The sequence below is a fragment of a genome, unplaced genomic scaffold, assembly GCF_019419815.1.
Source record: "Pyrus x bretschneideri cultivar Hongxiangsu unplaced genomic scaffold, Pyrus_bretschneideri_v1 Contig25, whole genome shotgun sequence".
NCBI classification, from domain to species: Eukaryota; Viridiplantae; Streptophyta; class Magnoliopsida; order Rosales; family Rosaceae; genus Pyrus; species Pyrus x bretschneideri.
This window is the reverse complement of record NW_025999557.1, coordinates 541,049-569,004: the sequence shown is the minus strand read 5'-3', so window position 1 is coordinate 569,004 and position 27,956 is coordinate 541,049. Positions and strand designations below refer to the sequence as shown.

At 37.9% G+C, this 27,956-nt stretch overlaps 2 protein-coding genes across 71 annotated transcripts; one reads left to right on the top strand and one right to left on the bottom strand.

Moving 5' to 3' along the window:
• Positions 1 to 191: 191 nt before the first annotated feature.
• Positions 192 to 27,714, bottom strand: LOC103942570 (3-deoxy-manno-octulosonate cytidylyltransferase, mitochondrial). Of its 21 annotated transcripts, XR_007259262.1 has the most exons (13): positions 27,308 to 27,714; positions 27,010 to 27,055; positions 15,820 to 15,906; positions 15,622 to 15,746; positions 15,295 to 15,434; positions 15,087 to 15,138; positions 14,853 to 14,963; positions 14,236 to 14,369; positions 11,883 to 12,541; positions 9,661 to 9,729; positions 9,248 to 9,302; positions 9,104 to 9,170; positions 192 to 414 (listed from the first exon to the last, which is right to left on the bottom strand). XR_007259262.1 is itself a non-coding variant. In XM_048586610.1 (9 exons), exons 1-8 carry the CDS (start codon positions 27,539 to 27,541, stop codon positions 14,277 to 14,279), a joined length of 888 nt encoding a protein of 295 aa, XP_048442567.1. In that variant the 5' UTR covers positions 27,542 to 27,714; the 3' UTR covers positions 192 to 414; positions 14,236 to 14,276. The 21 variants fall into 21 exon arrangements, 2 of the variants coding, with proteins under 2 accessions (XP_048442567.1, XP_048442565.1); XR_007259255.1 differs by having other exon boundaries at positions 9,248 to 9,729; XR_007259266.1 differs by lacking the exon at positions 9,248 to 9,302.
• On the top strand, positions 16,021 to 26,248 carry LOC103942569. 50 transcript variants are annotated; one of them, XR_007259310.1, is made up of 10 exons: positions 16,540 to 16,628; positions 16,738 to 16,791; positions 17,108 to 17,260; positions 19,921 to 19,989; positions 20,348 to 20,402; positions 20,480 to 21,811; positions 21,921 to 21,974; positions 22,291 to 22,949; positions 24,321 to 25,585; positions 25,663 to 26,248. XR_007259310.1 is itself a non-coding variant. In XM_048586612.1 (8 exons), the coding sequence occupies exons 1-7, from the start codon at positions 16,560 to 16,562 to the stop codon at positions 25,553 to 25,555; spliced, it is 588 nt and encodes a 195-aa protein (XP_048442569.1). In that variant the 5' UTR covers positions 16,022 to 16,559; the 3' UTR covers positions 25,556 to 25,585; positions 25,663 to 26,248. The 50 variants fall into 50 exon arrangements, 5 of the variants coding, with proteins under 5 accessions (XP_048442571.1, XP_048442572.1, XP_048442569.1 ...); XR_007259298.1 differs by having other exon boundaries at positions 17,108 to 17,766; XR_007259300.1 differs by having other exon boundaries at positions 17,108 to 17,766; positions 19,921 to 19,996.
• Positions 27,715 to 27,956: the final 242 nt, after the last annotated feature.

The following is a 27,956-nucleotide window of genomic DNA, read 5'->3' as shown; positions in this document are numbered from 1 at the left end:
TACATATAAGGCTTACAAGATCCACTCCTCTAGACGATGTGGGATGTTACAATCCACCCCCCTTAGGGGCCCGACGTCCTCGTTGGCACACCACGGTCAGGGTTAAGCTCTGATACCAAACTGATACACCACAACCCGGAATGTCCACTAGGACCCTAAATCCAGCTATGCTGGCCGACACCAGGAAGGTTACGAAGTTATAAAGTGTGATAGTATATAAAATGTGAACAAATTAAAACCTAAAAGTGCTTAAGTACACGAGTGCGCGATGAGCGGGTCTGGACCCATTTCACGCATGATACAAAGTATAGGTAAAGTATAATAAGGTGAGAAAATGATTATACCATCATAAGAAGAAATATGTACTGAAAAATGCCACGAATCTTGGTCCATACGGAATTCAGCTGCTAGAACCTGCAGAGGTGCAAAAATAGAAAATTTGAGTGAGCGATCAAATCAATTTCAATTACCAAAGACAGTAATCCCTCGCCGTAACATTATATAATTTCCCAGAAAATAATAGGCGTGACTATAACTCAAAACCATAACCAAAATAACAATCTCACAGCTATGCCGTGTCAAATATCACAGCAAGAATTAAGTAACCCAGGTGAAATAAATCAATATGAAATGGAATGTCAGCCGGATCCACATATTGTGGCATGTACGGCTGAACCAATAACTCATCAACATACTAGCCAATAGCTCATCAACCTGCTAGCCAATAGCTCATCAACATGCTAACCAATAGCCCATCAACTTGCTAGCCAATAACTCAATAACATGCTAGTTAATAGCTCATCAACATGCTAGCCAACAATAAGATACTAGCCAATAGCTCAATAATATGTTAACGAATTGCTCATCACATGCTAGTCAACTCAATAATATTGTAGACATCGAAATTTCGGTGAAATGAATGTTGACCAATAAATTAAATTTCAACGCTCACGTGTCATATAAATTTTACATGTAGTGTTTGACTCAACGAAAAATTGAAATGAATCGTAAAAGTCATCAAATAGGACATGTGGCAACACCTGACAGAAATGATTTATTTCATCTGAATATTATATTCAAAATTAAGCTTTAAAATTTTCTATAAATAGAAGCCAATTTCATTTCACCAATTCACATTACACCAAAACTTTGAAGCTTTGAAACTCTAAAGCTCTCAAGCAAATCCCGAAGGATCAAGATAGCCCTCTTCGTTATTCGTCAAATCCTCCTTCAAGATCAAACCCCGATAGCCCTTGAAGAATTTCCACCAACTCAAGATCAAGCTCCGACGGCCCTTGAAGAAAGTGTTCATCGTTCATCATCTGTTCTTTCCAAGATCAAGACCCAACGGCCATTTGGATCAACAACATCAACAAATCCACACATCCAACGCACTTCAAGATCAAGTCCAAAAGCCCTTAAAGATCTACTAATCCATGAACCTTCAAGATCAAGCCCGAAGACCCTTGAAGAAATCCGCACAACCATTATTCAAGATCAAGCCCTGATTGCCCCTTGAAGAAACTTCCAACTGCTCATCCAATATCAAGCCTCGACAACCCTTTGGATCAACAACACGTCAACAAACCAACATCTTACGGAGATCAAATTAGAGGACTAAATTACAAAGAGATTGTAACCCCAAAATCATTAATACAAAATATTACTTTGTACACGTGTTCTTGTCTCGTTTGTCGTCAGGAAAAATTCGTGTTTACAAACATATTAGCCAATAGCTCAATAAGACGCTAGACAATAGCTCAATAACATGCTAGCCAATAGCTCAATAAGTATACTTGCACACGAGTCAGAACCACTTAAAGTGGTCTGTACGACAAGACTGGGTATGAATAAATACGCTCAAGTGCTACGATTATGTGAAGACTATACGAATAATCACGAGTCACCTACGAGTCGGAACCACCTATTGTGGTCTGTACGACATTATTGTGCACCTATCTTGGATCCAAGGTGAGCGTAAGGTACGGAAGGTAAACATCACATGAAGGACTGTGCCCTGGCCACGGACAAAAGCACTAATAACGGGGTGCAGGTTTATGAGCTCTCAATGCATCTCAACATAACATGTATGACTCATAAATAACCTGTACGACAGTGTCGGAGTTGCCTATCATTGCAACCTGTACGACAAGGTTGGAGTTGCCTAAAGTATAAATATAGTCATGCCATAACTCGATCATTTCAAGTAACACCATAAACTTACCTGTGCGTCCTACGTTCTTCTTTGCACTTCAAAGCATTCAAAGTAATTCCTTATAGGTAGTATACATATGGATATGTCATAATGCAATCTAATACTCAACCATATCACACACATTGATTTATGACCAACATTTAACCATAAAAAACATAAGGTTAAATCTCATCGTTCCACCAACTTCCTTCACATTGCTCAATTTCTCAAATAAGGCTTTTGTCTCAAATATATTATGACTGCATCTAACGTCTCGTTAGACTGCCTACGTACCCTAAGCAGGGATCAAACCATTCGTAGTTCATAATAGTACTTCAAGCATTCACATTAATTATATGAAGGTAATATACCTAAATCAATTTAAAAGTGTCGATGAAACTATCAATAATATGTACGATAAAAAGAGAAGATCCACTCACCTGGAGTTCACACTATGATTCTCTAGCACACGCATCGAGGCGTCCTGACTGATTGGCTCCTGTGACCAATTATCGAATCACATCTCAAAACTCTTGTCAATAGAATACATAATTCACGTAAAACACATCCTCAAGGACATTCTAAAATAATTCAAGACCCATTGACCACAAGTCAACCGTCGATCTAAGGTCTACAATCCTGTATAACTCGACCCGGAAGATTCGCGTATCATATTTTCAATCCGCAACTACCAAAGATCCACAATATGTTTCTAGAATAACATATTAAAAATTCATTACGATCCAACGGTCGGATCTTCGTCAATTACCCAAAACCAAGTGGCGGCTAACATTTATTTTACTAACTTACAAATCCAATTTGGGAAGATTCGTACGTCGGATTCTCGATTCATAAATTCCTATGATCTTTAAATATTACGTAGTATAATGTATCTAAGTTTGATGACGATCCAACGGTTGGATCGTCGATTCACATTTTTATCAAGTAACATATCGTAACGAATTTAGGTTTCAACGATCAACCTACGTTATTCAAATATTAAAACTGAATTCAAGACATTCGACATAGCCTAAAAATAGAATTGGCGGCCCACTGGCCACTCGCTGCCGTAGGTGGCGGTCGGCAGCCCCGACTCGCCGGAAAATCCAATTATTTCCAAAAATTCTCAAATTTCACAGAAATGAAAATCTCAGTGAGTGGAGCAACTTTCATACTTGCCACGAAGTCCAAAAGTGGACGGAAAATGGTCAATTTTTCCCACAAAGCCAGTGGTGACTAAAACTTCCCGGTGTCGATTCATCGTTTACGGTGGACCAACGAGGTCAAGATTGGTTGGGATTTGCTAATTGGATGATGGGCTACAAAGCCCAAGTGGTGGCATTGGTCATCGCTTTGCCGTTTTGCCGGAAAATAAAAAAGGGTGGCCAAGGCACCGTGAAAACCATCAAATTTCGTGGCCTCAAACCACCATATACAGAGTTTAATCAAAGTGGTTTTTGGATGAATTTTGTAGAGGCGAATGAGAGCTTCAAGATAATGATGGTGGCGTCGAAAAACTCCATCGGAATCAGCCTTGGATGATGAGTGGTCATGGAGATGTACAGACGAAAAACCTACAGGAGAAGCTCCCAGCTTTTTTCCTTTTTTTTTTTTTTTGTTTTTTTTTTCTTTCTGATTTTTTATTAGGCTGCTATCATTTTCTTCTTTTTCATCTAATTGGTCATTCTTAAACTTTTAACTAACTCTCAATAACCAACTTCAAACGTATTGTAACATCCCACATCGTTCAGGGGAGTGGATCCTGTAAGCCTTATATGTATATTCTCATATCTACCTAGCACGAGGCCTTTTGGGAGCTCACTGGCTTCAAGTTCCATGGGAATTTCGAAGTTAAACAAGTTCGCGCGAAAGCAATCCCATGATAGATAACCCACTAGAAAGTTCTCGTGTGAGTTCCCAGAAACAAAACCGTGAGGGCGTGGTCAGGGCCCAAAGCGGTCAATATCGTGCTACAGCGGTGGAGCGGGCCCGGGATGTGGTGGATCCCGGGCCGGGATATGGGTATCAGAGCCTAACCCAAGCCGTGGTGTGCCGACAAGGACGTCGAGCCCCTAAAAGGGGTGGATTGTAACAACCCACATCGTCCAGGGAAGTGGATCTTGTAAGCCTTATATGTATATTCTCATCTCTACCTAGCACGAGGCCTTTTGGGAGCTCACTGACTTCGGATTCCATAGGAACTCCGAAGTTATGCAAGTTCGCGCGAGAGCAATCCCAGGATAGGTAACCTGCTAGGAAGTTCTCCTGTGAGTTTCTAGAAACAAAACCTTTGACCATCGTCTAGAGAAACGTTTGACTTATTCTTTTAGCATATCCTTGTAGTACTCGTTGGTGCGAACACATAGGCGAAAGCAGTTTACGAATCCGGATTAAAACGATATAGTTATGGATGTTTGAAGTTGATTATTGAGAGTTAGTTAAAAGTTTAAGAATGACCAATTAGATGAAAAGGAAGAAAAGGGCAGCAGCTCAATCCGAAATTAAAAAGAAAAAAAAAAAGAAAAAGTTGGGAGCTTTTCCCATGGGTTTTCCGTCCGTACAGCTCCACGACCACCCATCTTTCAAGGCCAATTCCGGCCAACTTCGATAGAGTTTTTTGACGCCACCACCACCATCTTGAAGCTCTCATTCCCCTCTACAAAATCCACCCAAGAATCACTTTGATTAACCTCTGTATGTGACGGTTTGAGGCCACAAAATTTGATGGTTCTCACGATGCCCCGACCAGCCTTTTTATTTTCCAGCAAAACAGAAAAGCGATGACCAATGCCACCACTTAGGCTTTGTAGCCCATCATCCTAGGAGAAAATCCCAACCAACTTTAACCTCGTTGGTCCATCGTAGACGACGAATCGACGCCGGGAAGTTTTAGTCACCGTTAGCTTTGTAGATAAAATTGATCATCTTCCGTCCACTTTTGAACTTCGTGGCAGGTATAAAAGTTGCTTCACTCATTGAGATCTTCATTTCTACGAAGTTTGAGAATTTTTGGAAATAGTTAGATTTTTCGGCGAGTCGGGGCAGCCAACCGCCACCCACGACGGCGCGTGGTCAGTGGGCCGCCAATGCTATTTTTAGGCTATGTCGAATGTCTAGAATTCAGTTTTGATATTTGAATGACGTAGCTTGATCGTTGAAACCTAAATTCGTTACGCTACATTACTTGATAAAAATGTGAATAGAGGATCCGATCTGATCGTTGAATCGTCACCAAATTTGGATACATTATAATGCGTAATATTTAAAGTTTATACGAATTTATGGATTGGGAATCCGACTTACAAATCTTCCCAAATTGGATTTGTAAATTAGTAAAATAAATGTTAACCGCCACTTGGTTTTGGGCAATTGGCGGAGATCCGACCATTGGATCGTAATGAATTTTTAATATGTTATTCTAGAAGCATATTGTGGATCTTTGGGAGTTGCAGATTGGAAAGCTGATATGCGGATCTTCCAGGTCGAGTTATACAGGGTTATAGATCTTACCGTCGATCTTTGATCAACGGTTGAGTTGTGGTCAATGGGTCTCGAACTATTTTAGAATGTCCTTGAGGATGTGTTTTACGTGAATTAGGTATTCTGTTGATAAGAGTTATGAGATGTGATTCGATAATTGGTCACATGCGCTAATCATTTAGGACATCTCGATGCGTGGGCTAGAGAATTATAGCATGTACTTCAGGTGAGTGGATCTTTTCTTTTTATTGTACATATTATTGATAGTTTAATCGACACTTTTAAATTGATTTAGGTATATTACCTTCATATAATTAATGTGAATGCTTGAAGTACTATTATGAACTACGAATGGCTTGATCCCTGTTTAGGGTACGTAAACAGTCTAATGAGACGTTAGATGTAGCCATAATATATTTGAGACAAAAGCCTTATTTGGGAAATTGAGCAATGTGAAGGAAGTTGGTGGAAATGTGAGATTTAACCTTATGTTTTTTATGGTTAAATGTTGGTTATAAATCAATGTGTGAGACATTGAGAGAGTGAAGTAAAGAATCGTAAATAATGATGGTTAATTAAACTAATATTTAGTTGGACTTGTTCCCGATAATTATTCTCGAAATAAATAGTTCGGGAGTGAGGTATTACAGACTATGCATATTTCGTCATGTTATATATATATATATATACACCGGTAAATGTTGTAATATGGTTGAGTATTTGATTGCATCATGACATATGCATATGTATACTACCTGTAAAGAATTACTATGAATGCTTTGAAGTGCGAAAAGAAACGCATGACGCAAGTAAGTTCAGGGAAGTTTATGGTGTTACTTGAACTGATCGAGTTATGGCATGACTATATTTATACTTTAGGCAACTCCGACCTTGTCGTACAGGTTGCAATGATAGGCAACTCCAACACTATCGTACAGGTTGCCTACGAGTCGTAGATGTTATGTTAAGATGCATTGAGAGCTTATAAACTTGCACCCTGATATTAGTGCTTCCGCCCGTGGCCAGGGTACAGTTCTTCACGTGATGTTCACCTCCCGCACCTTACGTTCACCTTGGATCCAAGGTAGGTGCACAATCATGTCGTATAGACCACAATAGGTGGTTCCGACTCATAGGAGACCCGCGATTATTCGCACAGTCTTCACGTGATCGTAGCACTTGAGCGTATTTATTTACACCCAGTCCTGTCATACAGACCACTTTAGGTGGTTCTGACTCGTGTGCAGGTATACTTATTGAGCTATTAGCTAGCATGTTGATAAGCTATTGACTAACATGTTATTGAGCTATTGGCTAGCATGTTGACGAGCTATTGGCTAACATCTTATTATTGTAACATTCCACATCGCCCGGGGAAGTGGATCCTATAAGCCTTATATCTATATTCTCATCTCTACCTATCACGAGGCCTTTTGGGAGCTCACTGACTTCGGGTTTCATGGGAACTCCGAAGTTAAGCGAGTTCGCACAAGAGCAATCCCAAGATGGGTGATTCACTAAGAAATTCTCGTGTGAATTCCCAGAAATAAAATTGTAAGGGCGTTGTCGGGGTGATAGAGCAGGCCCGGAATGTGGTGGGGCCTGAGCTGGGATGTGACATCTTCCACCTTACACCACATTTCAATATTTTCAACACTTTCTACCAAAGTTTTCATATAATTTTTGAGAGAATAAAAAATGACTTTGGAAGCTTATCGAAGATGTTACGTTTTGTGAATGCTAGGTTCACACTACTCATGGAAAAGGCGCCATAAGTATTCAAGGTCATTGGAAAAAACTTAACGCATCATTTACTTGTTGGAAAAACACTATCTCTTATGCTTCCGGTAATCTGCGTTGTGGGACAAGTTTAGCAGATCAGGTGATAATATTTTTATTTATTTATATGTATTCCACCCACATCAATATTTTAATTTATTTATTCTGCATTTTATAACACTGTCTTATCCCACATTTATAGACACTACAAGCACAAGCATTCTACAATGCGAAGAATCACAACAAATCATTCAACAAATGGGAATGTTGGCAAATTGTCAAAGATTGCCCCAAATACAAACTTGTGGCAACTGGTCCAGAAGTTGTTATGCATTGCATGAGTCTAACACAGTTCGCCAGAAGTAGACACGGTTGAACAAGAAGGCGGCACATTTGAAAAGACAAAAGGGAAGCCAGAAGAAGTGATGGAAACCCAGCCGACTTGTCAGTCCCTTAGGCCTCAAGGTAAAAAGGCGGCAAAGAAAAAAGAGAGTTCTTCCAAAAATGACTACACAAAATACATGGACGAACTTGCTCGTCAAGATGAACTGAACATGGCATAAGAAGCGGCTAGAGATGAGGAAAAAGCATCTATTATTGCAGTAATATTAACAGCTACTGAAAGACGTGATGTGGCGACTGAGAGACATAGATAAATAGTTAATCGAGAAAACGAGATGATTAAAGAAGCACTTAATCGAGAAAATGAGATGCTTAAAGAATAAAGGATGGCTCAAGCAGATTATGACACTATGAACAAGCCTCTAGTAGGACTGTCTTCGAATTCAAAATATTTTTGGACATCAAAAAAAGGAGACATGGTGCGAAGTAGGTGTGCAAGAGACGCGAAAACAAGTCGAGGGGGTTCCAGCTACACAGATCCTAGCACCACATATCCTAGATCCACAGACTACGTATAATTTCTTATTTATTTGTAGTACTTTAATTAATTTCGCCTTTACTTTTAGTTCTTACTAGGATTCATGCCCGCGCGATGCGACGGGTCGAAAACTTTGTCATGTAATTAACAAATACAAATAAAAAGGGGCAAGTAAAAGAGTCCATGAATTTCCGTAGTGTAAATGTACTCCAACATGATCAGGTCAAAAGGAGATTCCTTCACTCTCAATATGGTTCATCAAAAGTAGTGTCTTATTTCTTCAAGTCAAACATTTAGGACAACACCAATCACAACTACAAATACTAACAACTGTGCAAAAGAATTATAAAAACACTCATGTACCATGTAAGAACAAACCTCACAATTGGTCTTAAGAATTGTTTTTCCAAAGAGACCCATTACAACGCGATATGAAAGAAAACAAAACATGAATAATATCAAGGAAAGTACATTCTCTGTCAAGTAAAATCTACGTCAGGTAATGAACAAAATACAAAGTTCTCAGCTTTAATTTAATTATTATCAAATATTGAGGGAAATTAACAACTACCCATAAATGTTTGCTAAAAATTAATTGACAATATGAATAATTTAATTACACAACATTTACAAAACCCAAAGTTCTTAAGCTTAATTTGATCTTACCATTTAAGTGGAAGAAGTAAAAAATTACACATAAATGTTTACACACAATTAATTGATGAAACAACCAATTCGGTAATCAAAAATTTCAGATGAAGAAATCATACCAATGGGTTTCCATTAATTTCGATATTGAAGTTTAACTTTTTGAGTCACTTGCTCTAAATCGTTCTCCTGCCAAAAATGTAAACAAACCCCCAAAATAAGGAGCTCTGTTGGTTCCCAAATATTAACAACTGCTTCACGTGTACCTTTCATGAAACAGGTGGTGATTGCTGCTACTAAGCAGGATTGAAGATTGAGTATCTGATTATTATAGGAATTAGAAGTCATCTTCCAGACAAAATCAAATACACAGGGATAGGCAATCAAACTAATGGTGCAGTGAAGACAATAAAACACAACCTACTACTCCCTCCCTCTCTCTCTGTGCAAAGGCGGCATGGCTCTCATTCACCAAACCCTCATTGAATGACAGCCACCTAGACCCATCCCAATCCGTCCCAAAACCATAGGACAAAATTAACCTTCCTAACTTAGCATCCTGACCGCTTCGGATCTAAAAACTTTTGGCACAGAGAGTGCACATCCATAATTTAAATTCACAGATCTAGTGCATGCAAGCGTACATTAGTAAAGGGAGCCAGAGATTATTACATTTTACCTTGGGTCCGAGATACTTAAGTCGTGTGCTCTCCATTTTCCAAACAGACTTGAGCGTTGCAGTAGCGTCCTGCAAAGAAATCATAGATACATTAGCTGGCACAGAGAATAGACAAATTTTTTTGTTTCAGACCGCAGATCCAAGAACCACACTTATTTCACCGATTATTGGCTATGGACAGAAAAGCGAAGCAAGGGATAGGATGTTTACCTTTGGAAATTTTGTACTCTCTAATGAAAGAGGGGAACCCAGAATGAAAAAAACCAAAGGGCAAACAATTAAATAGACGCCCAGAAAATCCCCCAACCGATTAAAAAAAATAACAATAAAATAATCAAAAACCATGCTGCCTAACCTAACAAAACCAGTACAAAAAAATTTGGAAAATTTTTTTTGGGCTTTTCAATCACCATATTCACGCAGATATAAATGCAAGAAACAATAAAAAAAAACAGATTTTAGTACAAAATGTAATTGAAAAAGACACTTATCTGAGCATGCAATACAGTATGGACAATGAAGAGTGACTCCCGGACTAAGGGACCATACTCGCGCTTGTTCACCATCACCCCTCTCTCTGTGTTTCTCTCCCTGAAATCCCGATGATCCCCCTCTCTTTCACCGTCACACTCTCACTCACTGAATCAAAGATCGACACTGACATCCTCACCCCTCTCTCTCTCTCTCTCAGAAACAAACTAAATGAACAAAGTGCCTGACCCATCCCAATCCGTCCGAAACCCTATGGACAAAATTACCATCCAACCCCCTCTCTCATATCACCTGACGGCAAGATCTGAACCCTTGATGGGGTAGTGTGGTCATTTTGACTCCCAAACTGTAGTGATCCCTTGCAAAAGAAACCGGCAAACAAAGAAAAAAGAACAAACGATGAGCAATAAAACTCACAGACCATAATACACAAAATTCCCTATAACGTAAATTGATAAAGCATTTTACCCAATCTAATTGAATTCCTGATCACAACACATAAGATAAACTAATAAACCATTTTATCTAAACAACCATTTAATTTTAAACATTTAAAACCGAAGAGAACCAAACGCGCATATTTGGGAAAAAATGGAGTGTTTTGAGCATCTAAATCTCACCCTCAACACTTTAAAAATGCAGCGGTCCCAATGGAAGGAGAACTTGCAAAACAGCGTCCCAGCACAAACACAACATATAAAACAAACAAACAAAGACAAATTTTTTTTTAAAAAACCGATAATGAACAATAAAATTAAAAAATCCTAGGATACAAAATCGCAAACGACATAAAAATTAGTAATAAAACTTATGAAAAAACAGACACCGCTTGACACCAAATGCTTGACGCCAATGACAACCCCAAAGGCAAGAAAAATCCCAAACCAGTTAAGAAAAAATTAAGAGTCCATTCCTCTGTCATATTCTTTTCCCCTGTTTTGCTACCCCTAATCCCAAATGTGTCTTCGATGCTCTTTGTCCCCTTTTTCTCTCACCCTAATATCTCACCTGCAAAATCTTAACGCTGCTGCCTTCCCCCACTAACAAACCCTCAACACCCTGTAATGCTATTTTCTTCCAAATCTATAACAAAAAATGCATGCATAAACACGATAGAAATTTGCAAAAACCCACAACACAACCTAACTAAAAATCTCACGGATTAAAAGTTTCACCCAAAAGAATCCCCCATCTCTCTTATCAAATGAAAACTCCAAAAGCAATTCAATGGTTGATAACAACCCATTTAAAATTGAACCCTTCTCTCACATTGATTAGTCGTTCATTCTGCACCTGCATTTTTCTAGTTCTACGTTATGAGTTCTATGTACAACTCAAAAAAGCAGATTTTAACAACTAAAAGGATGGACAGTAACACCATATGACCATGTTATGATAAAAAATGATAAACAAAGATTCGCTCAAAAAGCAGAGCATAAAAAACTCCCAAAAACAAAGATCAGGATCTCTTCATCCGAATTATAAGTATTGTATATAAGTCTTCAAATACAGGACTAATGTGTTATAAGTATGGTGTGTGAAAAGTATTTACATAACGTTGTTCCAAATCAATAGTTGGACAGAATAACATGATAAACTTTATTTTGAGCAGGAACGTGAAAAACTATCTAGCAACACAATCTATCAAGAGATGTAAGTTCTCTATATACATATATATTTATACCAACTTGTCATATTTAATAAAACTAAAAGCATGACAATAAGGGAACCTTGGCTGCCATAAGTCATATCCGGCAGCTGCTTCAGCCACCCCCACTGGAATTTAGGGTTGAGTGCATTTCATTCGAAAATCCATCACCATGAAAAATGAAAACAAAAATTCAATTCAAATCCAACATATCCAACGACCCAAATATTATAATAATCTAATCAGACAATAAACAATTAGAGATGAAGCTCAATTACCATAAAGAAATGAGGGGTTGTCTAGTAGAAGCCAGTTGAAGCTTCATCAAATATATAGAGGATGATCAACCAATAAGAGACTAATCTCAATTACCTTTCCTGTTCCCGGAAAATCACTTCCAGGCCGGCTACGAAATATTAGAAGGTCCGTAAACTCATAAGGCTAATATATAAATTAAGTCTCCCTCTATCCCTTGCAACGCAAAGCAAAAGAAAGCCCCTCCTTTTCATAATCCCACACAGGTGAGGTTAACACTTGCAGAGAGGGAAAATGGCTTATCACTTATGCCATATCTATTGTCTAACATACCTTGAACTGCCAACTCCACCATTCCCCAGGCTAGCAGATACCATACCGACGTCTGATCCCTTCACTACTGCAACACAGCAGATGATGATACTACTTCCCCTCCTCGCAACACTCCCTGCTCCTACGTCCACTCCCATCCAAGCACCTATCTTTCTATTAAACAACATAAAAATTCAAATTTCTTTCCACAAAAGCAATAATTAAAATTAAAATTCATAAAACATAGAAATTGAGCTGAAATTGCTGAAACAAAATTCAAATGAAAATTTTTAAAAATTGCAGAGTCAGTTAATTACTTAATTTAGCTCGGATCCACACCAAACTCACTCCAATTTTTTACAAATACAAATACAAATTTAAAAACCACCACCGATCCTCCGAAATCAATCGGACTCCAACAAAACAATTAATTTTCGGCATTTTCAAACGCAATACATCCAAAAGTCAGAAATCGGTTCAGACGACTGACCTGCAAGCGTTTCGAGGAGGCTTGGAAGCAGAGCTCGCGCATTCCGCTCCGCTCCTGGAATTTTTTAGATTTGAGCAGAAAATTTGGGAAGGAGAAGAATTGGATCGGAGAGAGGGAAAATTCAATCTACTTCAGGATCAAACACTAAAGCACGAAACTTTACCTTTTCCCTTCTCAAATCTGACATCTTCGAGAGCTCCACCCTACTTTTGATGGTGGTATCTGAGTTCATTTGTGGGTGTCGGCGACTTGCAAGGATGATGGATCCACGAAATGGAGGTTGGTTTGTGGGCAGAAGGATAATTCGATATGGGTTCGTGTGGAGGTGCATCGTTGATTGTTCAACGGATTTAACTGAGATGATGAAGAGGAATGGGGTGAGCAGCGCTGGGGCTAGGTTGAGAGAAATGGAGAGAGAAATCTCTCGAATTTGATAGGAACTGAGAGAGAAACGGTGCTAGGGTTTTAGGAAATGAGCTCAGAGTGAGAAAAGGAGAGGATGGGGGATTTGATGGATGGTTATCGAGAAAGCGTCGGGAGAGAAAGACGGAAAGAAAAGGCGGTGGTAATTTTGTAAATAAAGTGAAATTCGGCTAAACCTACGGACACAATTACCCCCTAACTTTTAAGAATTACCTTCCCAACCCAGCCCAGATCTGATGGTTTTTGTTGTAAATAACGTGAAATCGAGGGGCAAACAATTGACTGTAGCCATGAACAGTGCCAATTCCCCTCCAACTTTAGAATAGATAATATGTAATTTCGTCTTTATTTTTAGTACTTTATGTAATTTCTTATTTATTTTTAGTACTTTATGTAATTTCTTAAAAAATTAAAACTATTTATTTATTATTTTATAAAAAATTTAATAATATTTTAAATGGACTGGATGCCACCACATTTTGTAAGGGTATAGATCATTTACGCCAGCGCATTTTTTAGAGGTGAAGATTCCTCTGACCTATTACTATTCATTTGGGTCTATTAATGTTCACTGAGTGAATTAAATGGGCTAGATGCTGGTGAATTTTTTTAGGGATGGACTTGCTCTAAAGAAAAAAAAGAGTGCAAAAGGTGGAGAGAATGAGAGATGTGAACAAAATTTAATCCTTCAATTATGTCACATAATAGTAATACACACTAATTCATATGATAAACATCATAAAAATATAACTTATAAACAATAAAGAATCCTAAACTTTCGGCTATGGATACCAAATTATCAGTGGAAGAGACAAACAGATCCACAAGGAATGACTGGTAATAATTCACTCTTAATATACAAAAAGATTTGCAAAAACTCGGCAGCATGCCGGCAAACCCCTTAGAAAACTTAACAGCTACAATCACAATAATTATGAGTGTACAGAAGACATACTCTTTTCCGTGGTCTGATTTACTGCTGCAAACAAGGAACTCCTAAGACAAGTTCATTTCGCGCATTAGAGATTCAATCTTCTCAACATCTTCAGGGGCGTCAACACCATGAGCCTCGTGGTCAACTTTAATCACCTGCAAACGTAGAACCATTTGAACATTTGGACATCCACATTTAAGCAAAAGAACCCGTCCAGGTATTCTACATCCTGGGACGTTTGATTTTTATACCCCATATTTGAGGAGATCAACTACCTCAGGCAAATATATGAAATTGCAATTCTTTTTCCTATTGGACTGAGTTAGTAGTATTTGAGAGTTCCATGAAATTAAATTGATAGCATTTTGACGAACTAGCTTATTAAATCATCGCAAGCTACATGTATGATGTTTAATGCTCATGCCGCCAAGATAAAGGACTTCGTACCCATGAAATGGCATGGTTAAATTCATTAAATCAATTTTGATGACTGAATCAATGTCAAATATGACTTGAATACAAACAGAATGAACATACCACAAAACAACGAGAAGATAAGACGAGTAAGATCAACAGAATAGAACAAGAAAGCATTGCAATGAGATGCGAGTAGGGAAGAACAACGGATCTTTTTGTACCTTCATCTTATACCCATTTTCAAGGACCTTAAGCTGCTCCAGATCCTCTTCTAGTTGCAAAGGAGTAGGTTGAAGTTCTGGATATATCTTTAGAAACTTTGTATCATAGCTCTGAAAACACAGGAACGGAGAATAATAAGCTCACAAGTTAAAAGCCAATACAAGTGGTATAAAATAACTTACAACCACAAATAACCATGCACAATTTATCAAAGTACAATGTCAATTTAATACCTGAATTCCTAGATGAAGCAAATAGGGAAACTGTGGATTTGCCTTTCCTGACCTTTATCAGAGGACAATTAGTCAAGTCTTGCTAACAACCAGAAAACAAGTTCTAACTTTTTTCATTCACCACGATGTAAATAGTTTCATGAGAAAAGAAAATCTCGTATGCAAACCGATAAACACAAGAGACAAAAACAGATAAGCATAAGCTTACTTGTTAAATGGAATCAGCCCCCTGGAAAAATAGATGGCATAACCACTATTATCCACCACACATTTCACTCGATTTGGATCCCATGCATCTTCAAGTTGTAATGACGTGACTGCAGTGCTAAACACTGCATCTGGAGCTTCCTGACAAGATTAAAAAATCCATTAAATACCGAAATACGTCATCACATTAGAAATGAAATTAAACGGCTAAAGGGGAAGAATTGTTGAAAATCGAAAATAGCAGAATGCCAACGTCAATTTATTCTTCCTATGGTGGCAGTCACATCTGAAGGGGCAAAATCATGGAAAAAAAGGAGAAATTAGTTACCTGCAAAGCTTTAACAATTCCGTCTATTATCTCAGGTTCAATAAGAGGCTCATCCCCTTGAATATTGACAACTATATCATACTTCTTCTCGAGCTTCTCAATTGCTTCAGAACAACGCTCGGTACCTTTAAGTTCATAAAAAAGAATATAAGCTACCGTAAAAAGCAATTATATAATTAATCTGAAAAAGGTGTATACCGTTCCGGCAGGATTCTGAGGTCATTACGACATCAGCTCCAAAACTGTGACAACATTCTCGAATCCTCTCGTCATCTGTTGCCACAACTACACAAGGGAAGGTAAAATAAGGTTTCACACATATACATAGACAGAGTTCACGTCACAAAATTTCATGAAGCCTTTTTATCACTCTCATCGGCATTAAGAAAAACTTGATGACATCAAGAGGATGTAAGCATTATCTATTCTAAAGTTGGAGGGGAATTGGCACTGTTCATGGCTACAGTCAATTGTTTGCCCCTCAATTTCACGCTATTTACAACAAAAACCATCAGATCTGGGCTGGGTTGGGAAGGTAATTCTTAAAAGTTAGGGGGTAATTGTGTCCGTAGGTTTAGCCGAATTTCACTTTATTTACAAAATTACCACCGCCTTTTCTTTCCGTCTTTCTCTCCCGACGCTCTCTCGATAACCATCCATCAAATCCCCCATCCTCTCCTTTTCTCACTCTGAGCTCATTTCCTAAAACCCTAGCACCGTTTCTCTCTCAGTTCCTATCAAATTCGAGAGATTTCTCTCTCCATTTCTCTCAACCTAGCCCCAGCGCTGCTCACCCCATTCCTCTTCATCATCTCAGTTAAATCCGTTGAACAATCAACGATGCACCTCCACACGACCCATATCGAATTATCCTCCTGCCCACGAACCAACCTCCATTTCGTGGATCCATCATCCTTGCAAGTCGCCGACACCCACAAATGAACTCAGATACCACCATCAAAAGTAGGGTGGAGCTCTTGAAGATGTCAGATTTGAGAAGGGAAAAGGTAAAGTTTCGTACTTTAGTGTTTGATCCTGAAGTAGATTGAATTTTCCCTCTCTCCGATCCAATTCTTCTCCTTCCCAAATTTTCTGCTCAAATCTAAAAAATTCCAGGAGCGGAGCGGAATGCGCGAGCTCTGCTTCCGGGCCTCCCCGAAACGCTTGCAGGTCAGTCGTCTGAACCGATTTCTGACTTTTGGATGTATTGCGTTTGAAAATGCCGAAAATTAATTGTTTTGTTGGAGTCCGATTGATTTCGGAGGATCGGTGGTGGTTTTTAAATTTGTATTTGTATTTGTAAAAAATTGGAGTGAGTTTGGTGTGGATCCGAGCTAAATTAAGTAATTAACTGACTCTGCAATTTTTAAAAATTTTCATTTGAATTTTGTTTCAGCAATTTCAGCTCAATTTCTATGTTTTATGAATTTTAATTTTAATTATTGCTTTTGTGGAAAGAAATTTGAATTTTTATGTTGTTTAATAGAAAGATAGGTGCTTGGATGGGAGTGGATGTAGGAGCAGAGAGTGTTGCGAAGAGGGGAAGTAGTATCATCATCTGCTGTGTTGCAGTAGTGAAGGGATCAGACGTCGGTATGGCATCTGCTAGCCTGGGGAATGGTGGAGTTGGCAGTTCAAGGTATGTTAGACAATAGATATGGCATAAGTGATAAGCCATTTTCCCTCTCTGCAAGTGTTAACCTCACCTGTGTGGGATTATGAAAAGGAGGGGCTTTCTTTTGCTTTGCGTTGCAAGGGATAGAGGGAGACTTAATTTATATATTAGCCTTATGAGTTTACGGACCTTCTAATATTTCGTAGCGGGCCTGGAAGTGATTTTCCGGGAACAGGAAAGGTAATTGAGATTAGTCTCTTATTGGTTGATCATCCTCTATATATTTGATGAAGCTTCAACTGGCTTCTACTAGACAACCCCTCATTTCTTTATGGTAATTGAGCTTCATCTCTAATTGTTTATTGTCTGATTAGATTATTATAATATTTGGGTTGTTGGATATGTTGGATTTGAATTGAATTTTTGTTTTCATTTTTCATGGTGATGGATTTTCGAATGAAATGCACTCAACCCTGAATTCCAGTGGGGGTGGCTGAAGCAGCTGCCGGATATGACTTATGGCAGCCAAGGTTCCCTTATTGTCATGCTTTTAGTTTTATTAAATATGACAAGTTGGTATAAATATATATGTATATAGAGAACTTACATCTCTTGATAGATTGTGTTGCTAGATAGTTTTTCACGTTCCTGCTCAAAATAAAGTTTATCATGTTATTCTGTCCAACTATTGATTTGGAACAACGTTATGTAAATACTTTTCACACACCATACTTATAACACATTAGTCCTGTATTTGAAGACTTATATACAATACTTATAATTCGGATGAAGAGATCCTGATCTTTGTTTTTGGGAGTTTTTTATGCTCTGCTTTTTGAGCGAATCTTTGTTTATCATTTTTTATCATAACATGGTCATATGGTGTTACTGTCCATCCTTTTAGTTGTTAAAATCTGCTTTTTTGAGTTGTACATAGAACTCATAACGTAGAACTAGAAAAATGCAGGTGCAGAATGAACGACTAATCAATGTGAGAGAAGGGTTCAATTTTAAATGGGTTGTTATCAACCATTGAATTGCTTTTGGAGTTTTCATTTGATAAGAGAGATGGGGTATTCTTTTGGGTGAAACTTTTAATCCGTGAGATTTTTAGTTAGGTTGTGTTGTGGGTTTTTGCAAATTTCTATCGTGTTTATGCATGCATTTTTTGTTATAGATTTGGAAGAAAATAGCATTACAGGGTGTTGAGGGTTTGTTGGTGGGGGAAGGCAGCAGCGTTAAGATTTTGCAGGTGAGATATTAGGGTGAGAGAAAAAGGGGACAAAGAGCATCGAAGACACATTTGGGATTAGGGGTAGCAAAACAGGGGAAAAGAATATGACAGAGGAATGGACTCTTAATTTTTTCTTAACTGGTTTGGGATTTTTCTTGCCTTTGGGGTCGTCATTGGCGTCAAGCATTTGGTGTCAAGCGGTGTCTGTTTTTTCATAATTTTTATTACTAATTTTTATGTCGTTTGCGATTTTGTATCCTAGGATTTTTTAATTTTATTGTTCATTATCGGTTTTTTAAAAAAAAATTTGTCTTTGTTTGTTTGTTTTATATGTTGTGTTTGTGCTGGGACGCTGTTTTGCAAGTTCTCCTTCCATTGGGACCGCTGCATTTTTAAAGTGTTGAGGGTGAGATTTAGATGCTCAAAACACTCCATTTTTTCCCAAATATGCGCATTTGGTTCTCTTCGGTTTTAAATGTTTAAAATTAAATGGTTGTTTAGATAAAATGGTTTATTAGTTTATCTTATGTGTTGTGATCAGGAATTCAATTAGATTGGGTAAAATGCTTTATCAATTTACGTTATAGGGAATTTTGTGTATTATGGTCTGTGAGTTTTATTGCTCATCGTTTGTTCTTTTTTCTTTGTTTGCCGGTTTCTTTTGCAGGGGATCACTACAGTTTGGGAGTCAAAATGACCACACTACCTTGTCAAGGGTTCAGATCATGCCGTCAGGTGATATGAGAGAGGGGGTTGGATGGTAATTTTGTCCATAGGGTTTCGGACGGATTGGGATGGGTCAGGGACTTTGTTCATTTAGTTTGTTTCTGAGAGAGAGAGAGAGGGGTGAGGATGTCAGTGTCGATCTTTGATTCAGTGAGTGAGAGTGTGACGGTGAAAGAGAGGGGGATCATTGGGATTTCAGGGAGAGAAACACAGAGAGAGAGGTGATGGTGAACAAGCGCGAGTATGGTCCCTTAGTCCGGGAGTCACTCTTCATTGTCCATACTGTATTGCATGCTCAGATAAGTGTCTTTTTCAATTACATTTTGTACTAAAATCTGTTTTTTTTTTTTATTGTTTCTTGCATTTATATCTGCGTGAATATGGTGATTGAAAAGCCCAAAAAAAAATTTCCAAATTTTTTTGTACTGGTTTTGTTAGGTTAGGCAGCATGGTTTTTGGTTATTTTATTGTGATTTTTTTTAATCGGTTGGGGGATTTTCTGGGCGTCTATTTAATTGTTTGCCCTTTGGTTTTTTTCATTCTGGGTTCCCCTCTTTCATTAGAGAGTACAAAATTTCCAAAGGTAAACATCCTATCCCTTGCTTCGCTTTTCTGTCCATAGCCAATAATCGGTGAAATAAGTGTGGTTCTTGGATCTACGGTCTGAAACAAAAAAATTTGTCTATTCTCTGTGCCAGCTAATGTATCTATGATTTCTTTGCAGGACGCTACTGCAACGCTCAAGTCTGTTTGGAAAATGGAGAGCACACAACTTAAGTATCTCGGACCCAAGGTAAAATGTAATAATCTCTGGCTCCCTTTACTAATGTACGCTTGCATGCACTAGATCTGTGAATTTAAATTATGCATGTGCACTTTCTGTGCCAAAAGTTTTTAGATCCGAAGCGGTCATGATGCTAAGTTAGGAAGGTTAATTTTGTCCTATGGTTTTGGGACGGATTGGGATGGGTCTAGGTGGCTGTCATTCAATGAGGGTTTGGTGAATGAGAGCCATGCCGCCTTTGCACAGAGAGAGAGGGAGGGAGTAGTAGGTTGTGTTTTATTGTCTTCACTGCACCATTAGTTTGATTGCCTATCCCTGTGTATTTGATTTTGTCTGGAAGATGACTTCTAATTCCTATAATAATCAGATACTCAATCTTCAATCCTGCTTAGTAGCAGCAATCACCACCTGTTTCATGAAAGGTACACGTGAAGCAGTTGTTAATATTTGGGAACCAACAGAGCTCCTTATTTTGGGGGTTTGTTTACATTTTTGGCAGGAGAACGATTTAGAGCAAGTGACTCAAAAAGTTAAACTTCAATATCGAAATTAATGGAAACCCATTGGTATGATTTCTTCATCTGAAATTTTTGATTACCCAATTGGTTGTTTCATCAATTAATTGTGTGTAAACATTTATGTGTAATTTTTTACTTCTTCCACTTAAATGGTAAGATCAAATTAAGCTTAAGAACTTTGGGTTTTGTAAATGTTGTGTAATTGAATTATTCATATTGTCAATTAATTTTGAGCAAACATTTATGGGTAGTTGTTAATTTCCCTCAATATTTGATAATAATTAAACTAAAGCTGAGAACTTTGTATTTTGTTCATTACCTGACGTAGATTTTACTTGACAGAGAATGTACTTTCCTTGATATTATTCATGTTTTGTTTTCTTTCATATCGCATTGTAATGGGTCTCTTTGGAAAAACAATTCTTAAGACCAATTGTGAGGTTTGTTCTTACATGGTACATGAGTGTTTTTATAATTCTTTTGCACAGTTGTTAGTATTTGTAGTTGTGATTGGTGTTGTCCTACATGTTTGACTTGAAGAAATAAGACACTACTTTTGATGAACCATATTGAGAGTGAAGGAATCTCCTTTTGACCTGATCATGTTGGAGTACATTTACACTATGGAAATTCATGGACTCTTTTACTTGACCCTTTTTATTTGTATTTGTTAATTACATGACAAAGTTTTCGACCCGTCGCATCGCGCGGGCATGAATCCTAGTTATCTATTCTAAAGTTGGAGGGGAATTGGCACTGTTCATGGCTACAGTCAATTGTTTGCCCCTCAATTTCACGCTATTTACAACAAAAACCATCAGATCTGGGCTGGGTTGGGAAGGTAATTCTTAAAAGTTAGGGGGTAATTGTGTCCGTAGGTTTAGCCGAATTTCACTTTATTTACAAAATTACCACCGCCTTTTCTTTCCGTCTTTCTCTCCCGACGCTCTCTCGATAACCATCCATCAAATCCCCCATCCTCTCCTTTTCTCACTCTGAGCTCATTTCCTAAAACCCTAGCACCGTTTCTCTCTCAGTTCCTATCAAATTCGAGAGATTTCTCTCTCCATTTCTCTCAACCTAGCCCCAGCGCTGCTCACCCCATTCCTCTTCATCATCTCAGTTAAATCCGTTGAACAATCAACGATGCACCTCCACACGACCCATATCGAATTATCCTCCTGCCCACGAACCAACCTCCATTTCGTGGATCCATCATCCTTGCAAGTCGCCGACACCCACAAATGAACTCAGATACCACCATCAAAAGTAGGGTGGAGCTCTTGAAGATGTCAGATTTGAGAAGGGAAAAGGTAAAGTTTCGTACTTTAGTGTTTGATCCTGAAGTAGATTGAATTTTCCCTCTCTCCGATCCAATTCTTCTCCTTCCCAAATTTTCTGCTCAAATCTAAAAAATTCCAGGAGCGGAGCGGAATGCGCGAGCTCTGCTTCCGGGCCTCCCCGAAACGCTTGCAGGTCAGTCGTCTGAACCGATTTCTGACTTTTGGATGTATTGCGTTTGAAAATGCCGAAAATTAATTGTTTTGTTGGAGTCCGATTGATTTCGGAGGATCGGTGGTGGTTTTTAAATTTGTATTTGTATTTGTAAAAAATTGGAGTGAGTTTGGTGTGGATCCGAGCTAAATTAAGTAATTAACTGACTCTGCAATTTTTAAAAATTTTCATTTGAATTTTGTTTCAGCAATTTCAGCTCAATTTCTATGTTTTATGAATTTTAATTTTAATTATTGCTTTTGTGGAAAGAAATTTGAATTTTTATGTTGTTTAATAGAAAGATAGGTGCTTGGATGGGAGTGGATGTAGGAGCAGAGAGTGTTGCGAAGAGGGGAAGTAGTATCATCATCTGCTGTGTTGCAGTAGTGAAGGGATCAGACGTCGGTATGGCATCTGCTAGCCTGGGGAATGGTGGAGTTGGCAGTTCAAGGTATGTTAGACAATAGATATGGCATAAGTGATAAGCCATTTTCCCTCTCTGCAAGTGTTAACCTCACCTGTGTGGGATTATGAAAAGGAGGGGCTTTCTTTTGCTTTGCGTTGCAAGGGATAGAGGGAGACTTAATTTATATATTAGCCTTATGAGTTTACGGACCTTCTAATATTTCGTAGCGGGCCTGGAAGTGATTTTCCGGGAACAGGAAAGGTAATTGAGATTAGTCTCTTATTGGTTGATCATCCTCTATATATTTGATGAAGCTTCAACTGGCTTCTACTAGACAACCCCTCATTTCTTTATGGTAATTGAGCTTCATCTCTAATTGTTTATTGTCTGATTAGATTATTATAATATTTGGGTTGTTGGATATGTTGGATTTGAATTGAATTTTTGTTTTCATTTTTCATGGTGATGGATTTTCGAATGAAATGCACTCAACCCTGAATTCCAGTGGGGGTGGCTGAAGCAGCTGCCGGATATGACTTATGGCAGCCAAGGTTCCCTTATTGTCATGCTTTTAGTTTTATTAAATATGACAAGTTGGTATAAATATATATGTATATAGAGAACTTACATCTCTTGATAGATTGTGTTGCTAGATAGTTTTTCACGTTCCTGCTCAAAATAAAGTTTATCATGTTATTCTGTCCAACTATTGATTTGGAACAACGTTATGTAAATACTTTTCACACACCATACTTATAACACATTAGTCCTGTATTTGAAGACTTATATACAATACTTATAATTCGGATGAAGAGATCCTGATCTTTGTTTTTGGGAGTTTTTTATGCTCTGCTTTTTGAGCGAATCTTTGTTTATCATTTTTTATCATAACATGGTCATATGGTGTTACTGTCCATCCTTTTAGTTGTTAAAATCTGCTTTTTTGAGTTGTACATAGAACTCATAACGTAGAACTAGAAAAATGCAGGTGCAGAATGAACGACTAATCAATGTGAGAGAAGGGTTCAATTTTAAATGGGTTGTTATCAACCATTGAATTGCTTTTGGAGTTTTCATTTGATAAGAGAGATGGGGTATTCTTTTGGGTGAAACTTTTAATCCGTGAGATTTTTAGTTAGGTTGTGTTGTGGGTTTTTGCAAATTTCTATCGTGTTTATGCATGCATTTTTTGTTATAGATTTGGAAGAAAATAGCATTACAGGGTGTTGAGGGTTTGTTGGTGGGGGAAGGCAGCAGCGTTAAGATTTTGCAGGTGAGATATTAGGGTGAGAGAAAAAGGGGACAAAGAGCATCGAAGACACATTTGGGATTAGGGGTAGCAAAACAGGGGAAAAGAATATGACAGAGGAATGGACTCTTAATTTTTTCTTAACTGGTTTGGGATTTTTCTTGCCTTTGGGGTCGTCATTGGCGTCAAGCATTTGGTGTCAAGCGGTGTCTGTTTTTTCATAATTTTTATTACTAATTTTTATGTCGTTTGCGATTTTGTATCCTAGGATTTTTTAATTTTATTGTTCATTATCGGTTTTTTAAAAAAAAATTTGTCTTTGTTTGTTTGTTTTATATGTTGTGTTTGTGCTGGGACGCTGTTTTGCAAGTTCTCCTTCCATTGGGACCGCTGCATTTTTAAAGTGTTGAGGGTGAGATTTAGATGCTCAAAACACTCCATTTTTTCCCAAATATGCGCATTTGGTTCTCTTCGGTTTTAAATGTTTAAAATTAAATGGTTGTTTAGATAAAATGGTTTATTAGTTTATCTTATGTGTTGTGATCAGGAATTCAATTAGATTGGGTAAAATGCTTTATCAATTTACGTTATAGGGAATTTTGTGTATTATGGTCTGTGAGTTTTATTGCTCATCGTTTGTTCTTTTTTCTTTGTTTGCCGGTTTCTTTTGCAGGGGATCACTACAGTTTGGGAGTCAAAATGACCACACTACCTTGTCAAGGGTTCAGATCATGCCGTCAGGTGATATGAGAGAGGGGGTTGGATGGTAATTTTGTCCATAGGGTTTCGGACGGATTGGGATGGGTCAGGGACTTTGTTCATTTAGTTTGTTTCTGAGAGAGAGAGAGAGGGGTGAGGATGTCAGTGTCGATCTTTGATTCAGTGAGTGAGAGTGTGACGGTGAAAGAGAGGGGGATCATTGGGATTTCAGGGAGAGAAACACAGAGAGAGAGGTGATGGTGAACAAGCGCGAGTATGGTCCCTTAGTCCGGGAGTCACTCTTCATTGTCCATACTGTATTGCATGCTCAGATAAGTGTCTTTTTCAATTACATTTTGTACTAAAATCTGTTTTTTTTTTTTATTGTTTCTTGCATTTATATCTGCGTGAATATGGTGATTGAAAAGCCCAAAAAAAAATTTCCAAATTTTTTTGTACTGGTTTTGTTAGGTTAGGCAGCATGGTTTTTGGTTATTTTATTGTGATTTTTTTTAATCGGTTGGGGGATTTTCTGGGCGTCTATTTAATTGTTTGCCCTTTGGTTTTTTTCATTCTGGGTTCCCCTCTTTCATTAGAGAGTACAAAATTTCCAAAGGTAAACATCCTATCCCTTGCTTCGCTTTTCTGTCCATAGCCAATAATCGGTGAAATAAGTGTGGTTCTTGGATCTACGGTCTGAAACAAAAAAATTTGTCTATTCTCTGTGCCAGCTAATGTATCTATGATTTCTTTGCAGGACGCTACTGCAACGCTCAAGTCTGTTTGGAAAATGGAGAGCACACAACTTAAGTATCTCGGACCCAAGGTAAAATGTAATAATCTCTGGCTCCCTTTACTAATGTACGCTTGCATGCACTAGATCTGTGAATTTAAATTATGCATGTGCACTTTCTGTGCCAAAAGTTTTTAGATCCGAAGCGGTCATGATGCTAAGTTAGGAAGGTTAATTTTGTCCTATGGTTTTGGGACGGATTGGGATGGGTCTAGGTGGCTGTCATTCAATGAGGGTTTGGTGAATGAGAGCCATGCCGCCTTTGCACAGAGAGAGAGGGAGGGAGTAGTAGGTTGTGTTTTATTGTCTTCACTGCACCATTAGTTTGATTGCCTATCCCTGTGTATTTGATTTTGTCTGGAAGATGACTTCTAATTCCTATAATAATCAGATACTCAATCTTCAATCCTGCTTAGTAGCAGCAATCACCACCTGTTTCATGAAAGGTACACGTGAAGCAGTTGTTAATATTTGGGAACCAACAGAGCTCCTTATTTTGGGGGTTTGTTTACATTTTTGGCAGGAGAACGATTTAGAGCAAGTGACTCAAAAAGTTAAACTTCAATATCGAAATTAATGGAAACCCATTGGTATGATTTCTTCATCTGAAATTTTTGATTACCCAATTGGTTGTTTCATCAATTAATTGTGTGTAAACATTTATGTGTAATTTTTTACTTCTTCCACTTAAATGGTAAGATCAAATTAAGCTTAAGAACTTTGGGTTTTGTAAATGTTGTGTAATTGAATTATTCATATTGTCAATTAATTTTGAGCAAACATTTATGGGTAGTTGTTAATTTCCCTCAATATTTGATAATAATTAAACTAAAGCTGAGAACTTTGTATTTTGTTCATTACCTGACGTAGATTTTACTTGACAGAGAATGTACTTTCCTTGATATTATTCATGTTTTGTTTTCTTTCATATCGCATTGTAATGGGTCTCTTTGGAAAAACAATTCTTAAGACCAATTGTGAGGTTTGTTCTTACATGGTACATGAGTGTTTTTATAATTCTTTTGCACAGTTGTTAGTATTTGTAGTTGTGATTGGTGTTGTCCTACATGTTTGACTTGAAGAAATAAGACACTACTTTTGATGAACCATATTGAGAGTGAAGGAATCTCCTTTTGACCTGATCATGTTGGAGTACATTTACACTATGGAAATTCATGGACTCTTTTACTTGACCCTTTTTATTTGTATTTGTTAATTACATGACAAAGTTTTCGACCCGTCGCATCGCGCGGGCATGAATCCTAGTTAAGCCTAAAACGAAAGGTCACTTAGGTATTAAAAGTATAGAAGATTGAACCAAATCTTATCACGTCTGGTCTATTTAAATCAACCTAAGTCACTTGAGGTTGTTTTGGTTATCGAAGATCTCTGTAAAGGTGATTATTCTTTGGGGAATACAATGTCTCAGCTGGAACAAGCTCTTGAAGCTACGAAAATAGGCCGGACCAGTGGTTTCTGACTCCAGTCTTCCTCTTTCAACCAAAGTCAAGGATGTTACTTGTAGTGGATAGGAAAACTAATGAAAAGGGTTTGAAAACTTTGAGTTTTAACCAAAAGGACAAAAATGTGTTGTAAGTGAATAGTAAGAGTGACTTTTTAGAGTAAAAATGTTATTAGCGTTAAACGTGAACAGTATTAAGAGTGTTTCGTTAAGACTCCCGTAGTGGATACGGGAATTGGACAAGTACCACATCGAATCAGCTGGTAGAAGTTGAGATAAGCTGCCTAAAATTCAAATGACGGCACGGGGTTTTGGATGCCTTAAAAAACCGCTAGATCTAATGAAATGCCTCAGAAATCTGAGATTAAACACAAAAAACCAAAATCGCATAGAAATGAGTAGACATACCAACACGATCCAGTGTACTTGCAAGTTTTGCCCTTTCCCATGTTCTCTGTAAATAGCAAGAAAAAATTATGTCAAATGTTGCCCGATTACAACTTACCAAAATCCCAATTTTTTCTAATTTTTAACACACCCTGCTGTAGATCCATGCTGCTTAAAACTCCCAAATTTCATTGAAATTGATGTCAAAATTCAAAATTAGACAATACCAGTTCACATTAGATATGAAACATTTCTTACAAAACAAAGATTTCAGAAAAAACATCATTAAATTATATGTTTTTAAGGTAAACTGAGGGACCTGGATCATGGGTTTTCCGAGGATCTGAACGAGGGGCTTGCCCTGGAAACGAGAAGAAGCAAAGCGGGCGGGTATGATGCCGACGACCCGGCTCCGGAACTTCTTAGTCTGACCCAAGTAGACCCGGGCCCCAATTGCCACCGCAACCGCAACTCCGGCGACGATTCCGTGGACGATCCATGCCTTTGTGCTGTTCCAAGATCCAGAGGAGGAGGACGACAAGCACGTCGACATTGGGTTGATGTTTGATTTCACTGAACAGAGTGAAAGCAACTGTCGTTTTCTCTGGTAAGATTTTATGGGTATTTATACTTTCCACCCGTTCGAAACGGGTGGTTTGGGGTAGATGGAAGTTGGAAGTTGGAAGTTGGAACTCACCTGGGTGGACCGCGATCCCAATGAAATTTGAGAGTTGTAATGAAACATTTCGAGATTGTTTATTTTTAACGAAAAATCATATTTTTATCTTGGAATTTTTCATGAAAATAGTTTAGGCTAAATTTATTTTAATAAAAAAAAAATCATGTTATAACTTTATTTAATTAAAAAGATTTAAATTTTAATGAAAAATCTTTAAATTTTAATTAAAAAAGACAAAATAACTTAAATTTTAATGAAAAAGACATAATTTTAATAAAATTGACAAAAA

What these genes read in the sequence shown, in the direction of transcription:
- LOC103942569 (XM_048586612.1), top strand. Translation starts at nt 16,560, where the DNA reads ATGAACTCAGATACCACCATCAAAAGTAGGGTGGAGCTCTTGAAGATG. An exon ending in TTAAGTATCTCGGACCCAAG is followed by an intron (nt 19,990 to 22,290) that starts GTAAAATGTAAT and finishes GTTGTTTAATAG; the next exon opens with AAAGATAGGTGCTTGGATGG. An exon ending in GGTGGAGTTGGCAGTTCAAG is followed by an intron (nt 22,444 to 25,103) that starts GTATGTTAGACA and finishes ATTTCTTTGCAG; the next exon opens with GACGCTACTGCAACGCTCAA.
- LOC103942570 (XM_048586610.1), bottom strand. Translation starts at nt 27,541, where the DNA reads ATGTCGACGTGCTTGTCGTCCTCCTCCTCTGGATCTTGGAACAGCACA. An exon ending in AAGTACACTGGATCGTGTTG is followed by an intron (nt 15,907 to 27,009) that starts GTATGTCTACTC and finishes TCCCTTGTGTAG; the next exon opens with TTGTGGCAACAGATGACGAG. An exon ending in AAAATGGGTATAAGATGAAG is followed by an intron (nt 14,370 to 14,852) that starts GTACAAAAAGAT and finishes CTACGTTTGCAG; the next exon opens with GTGATTAAAGTTGACCACGA.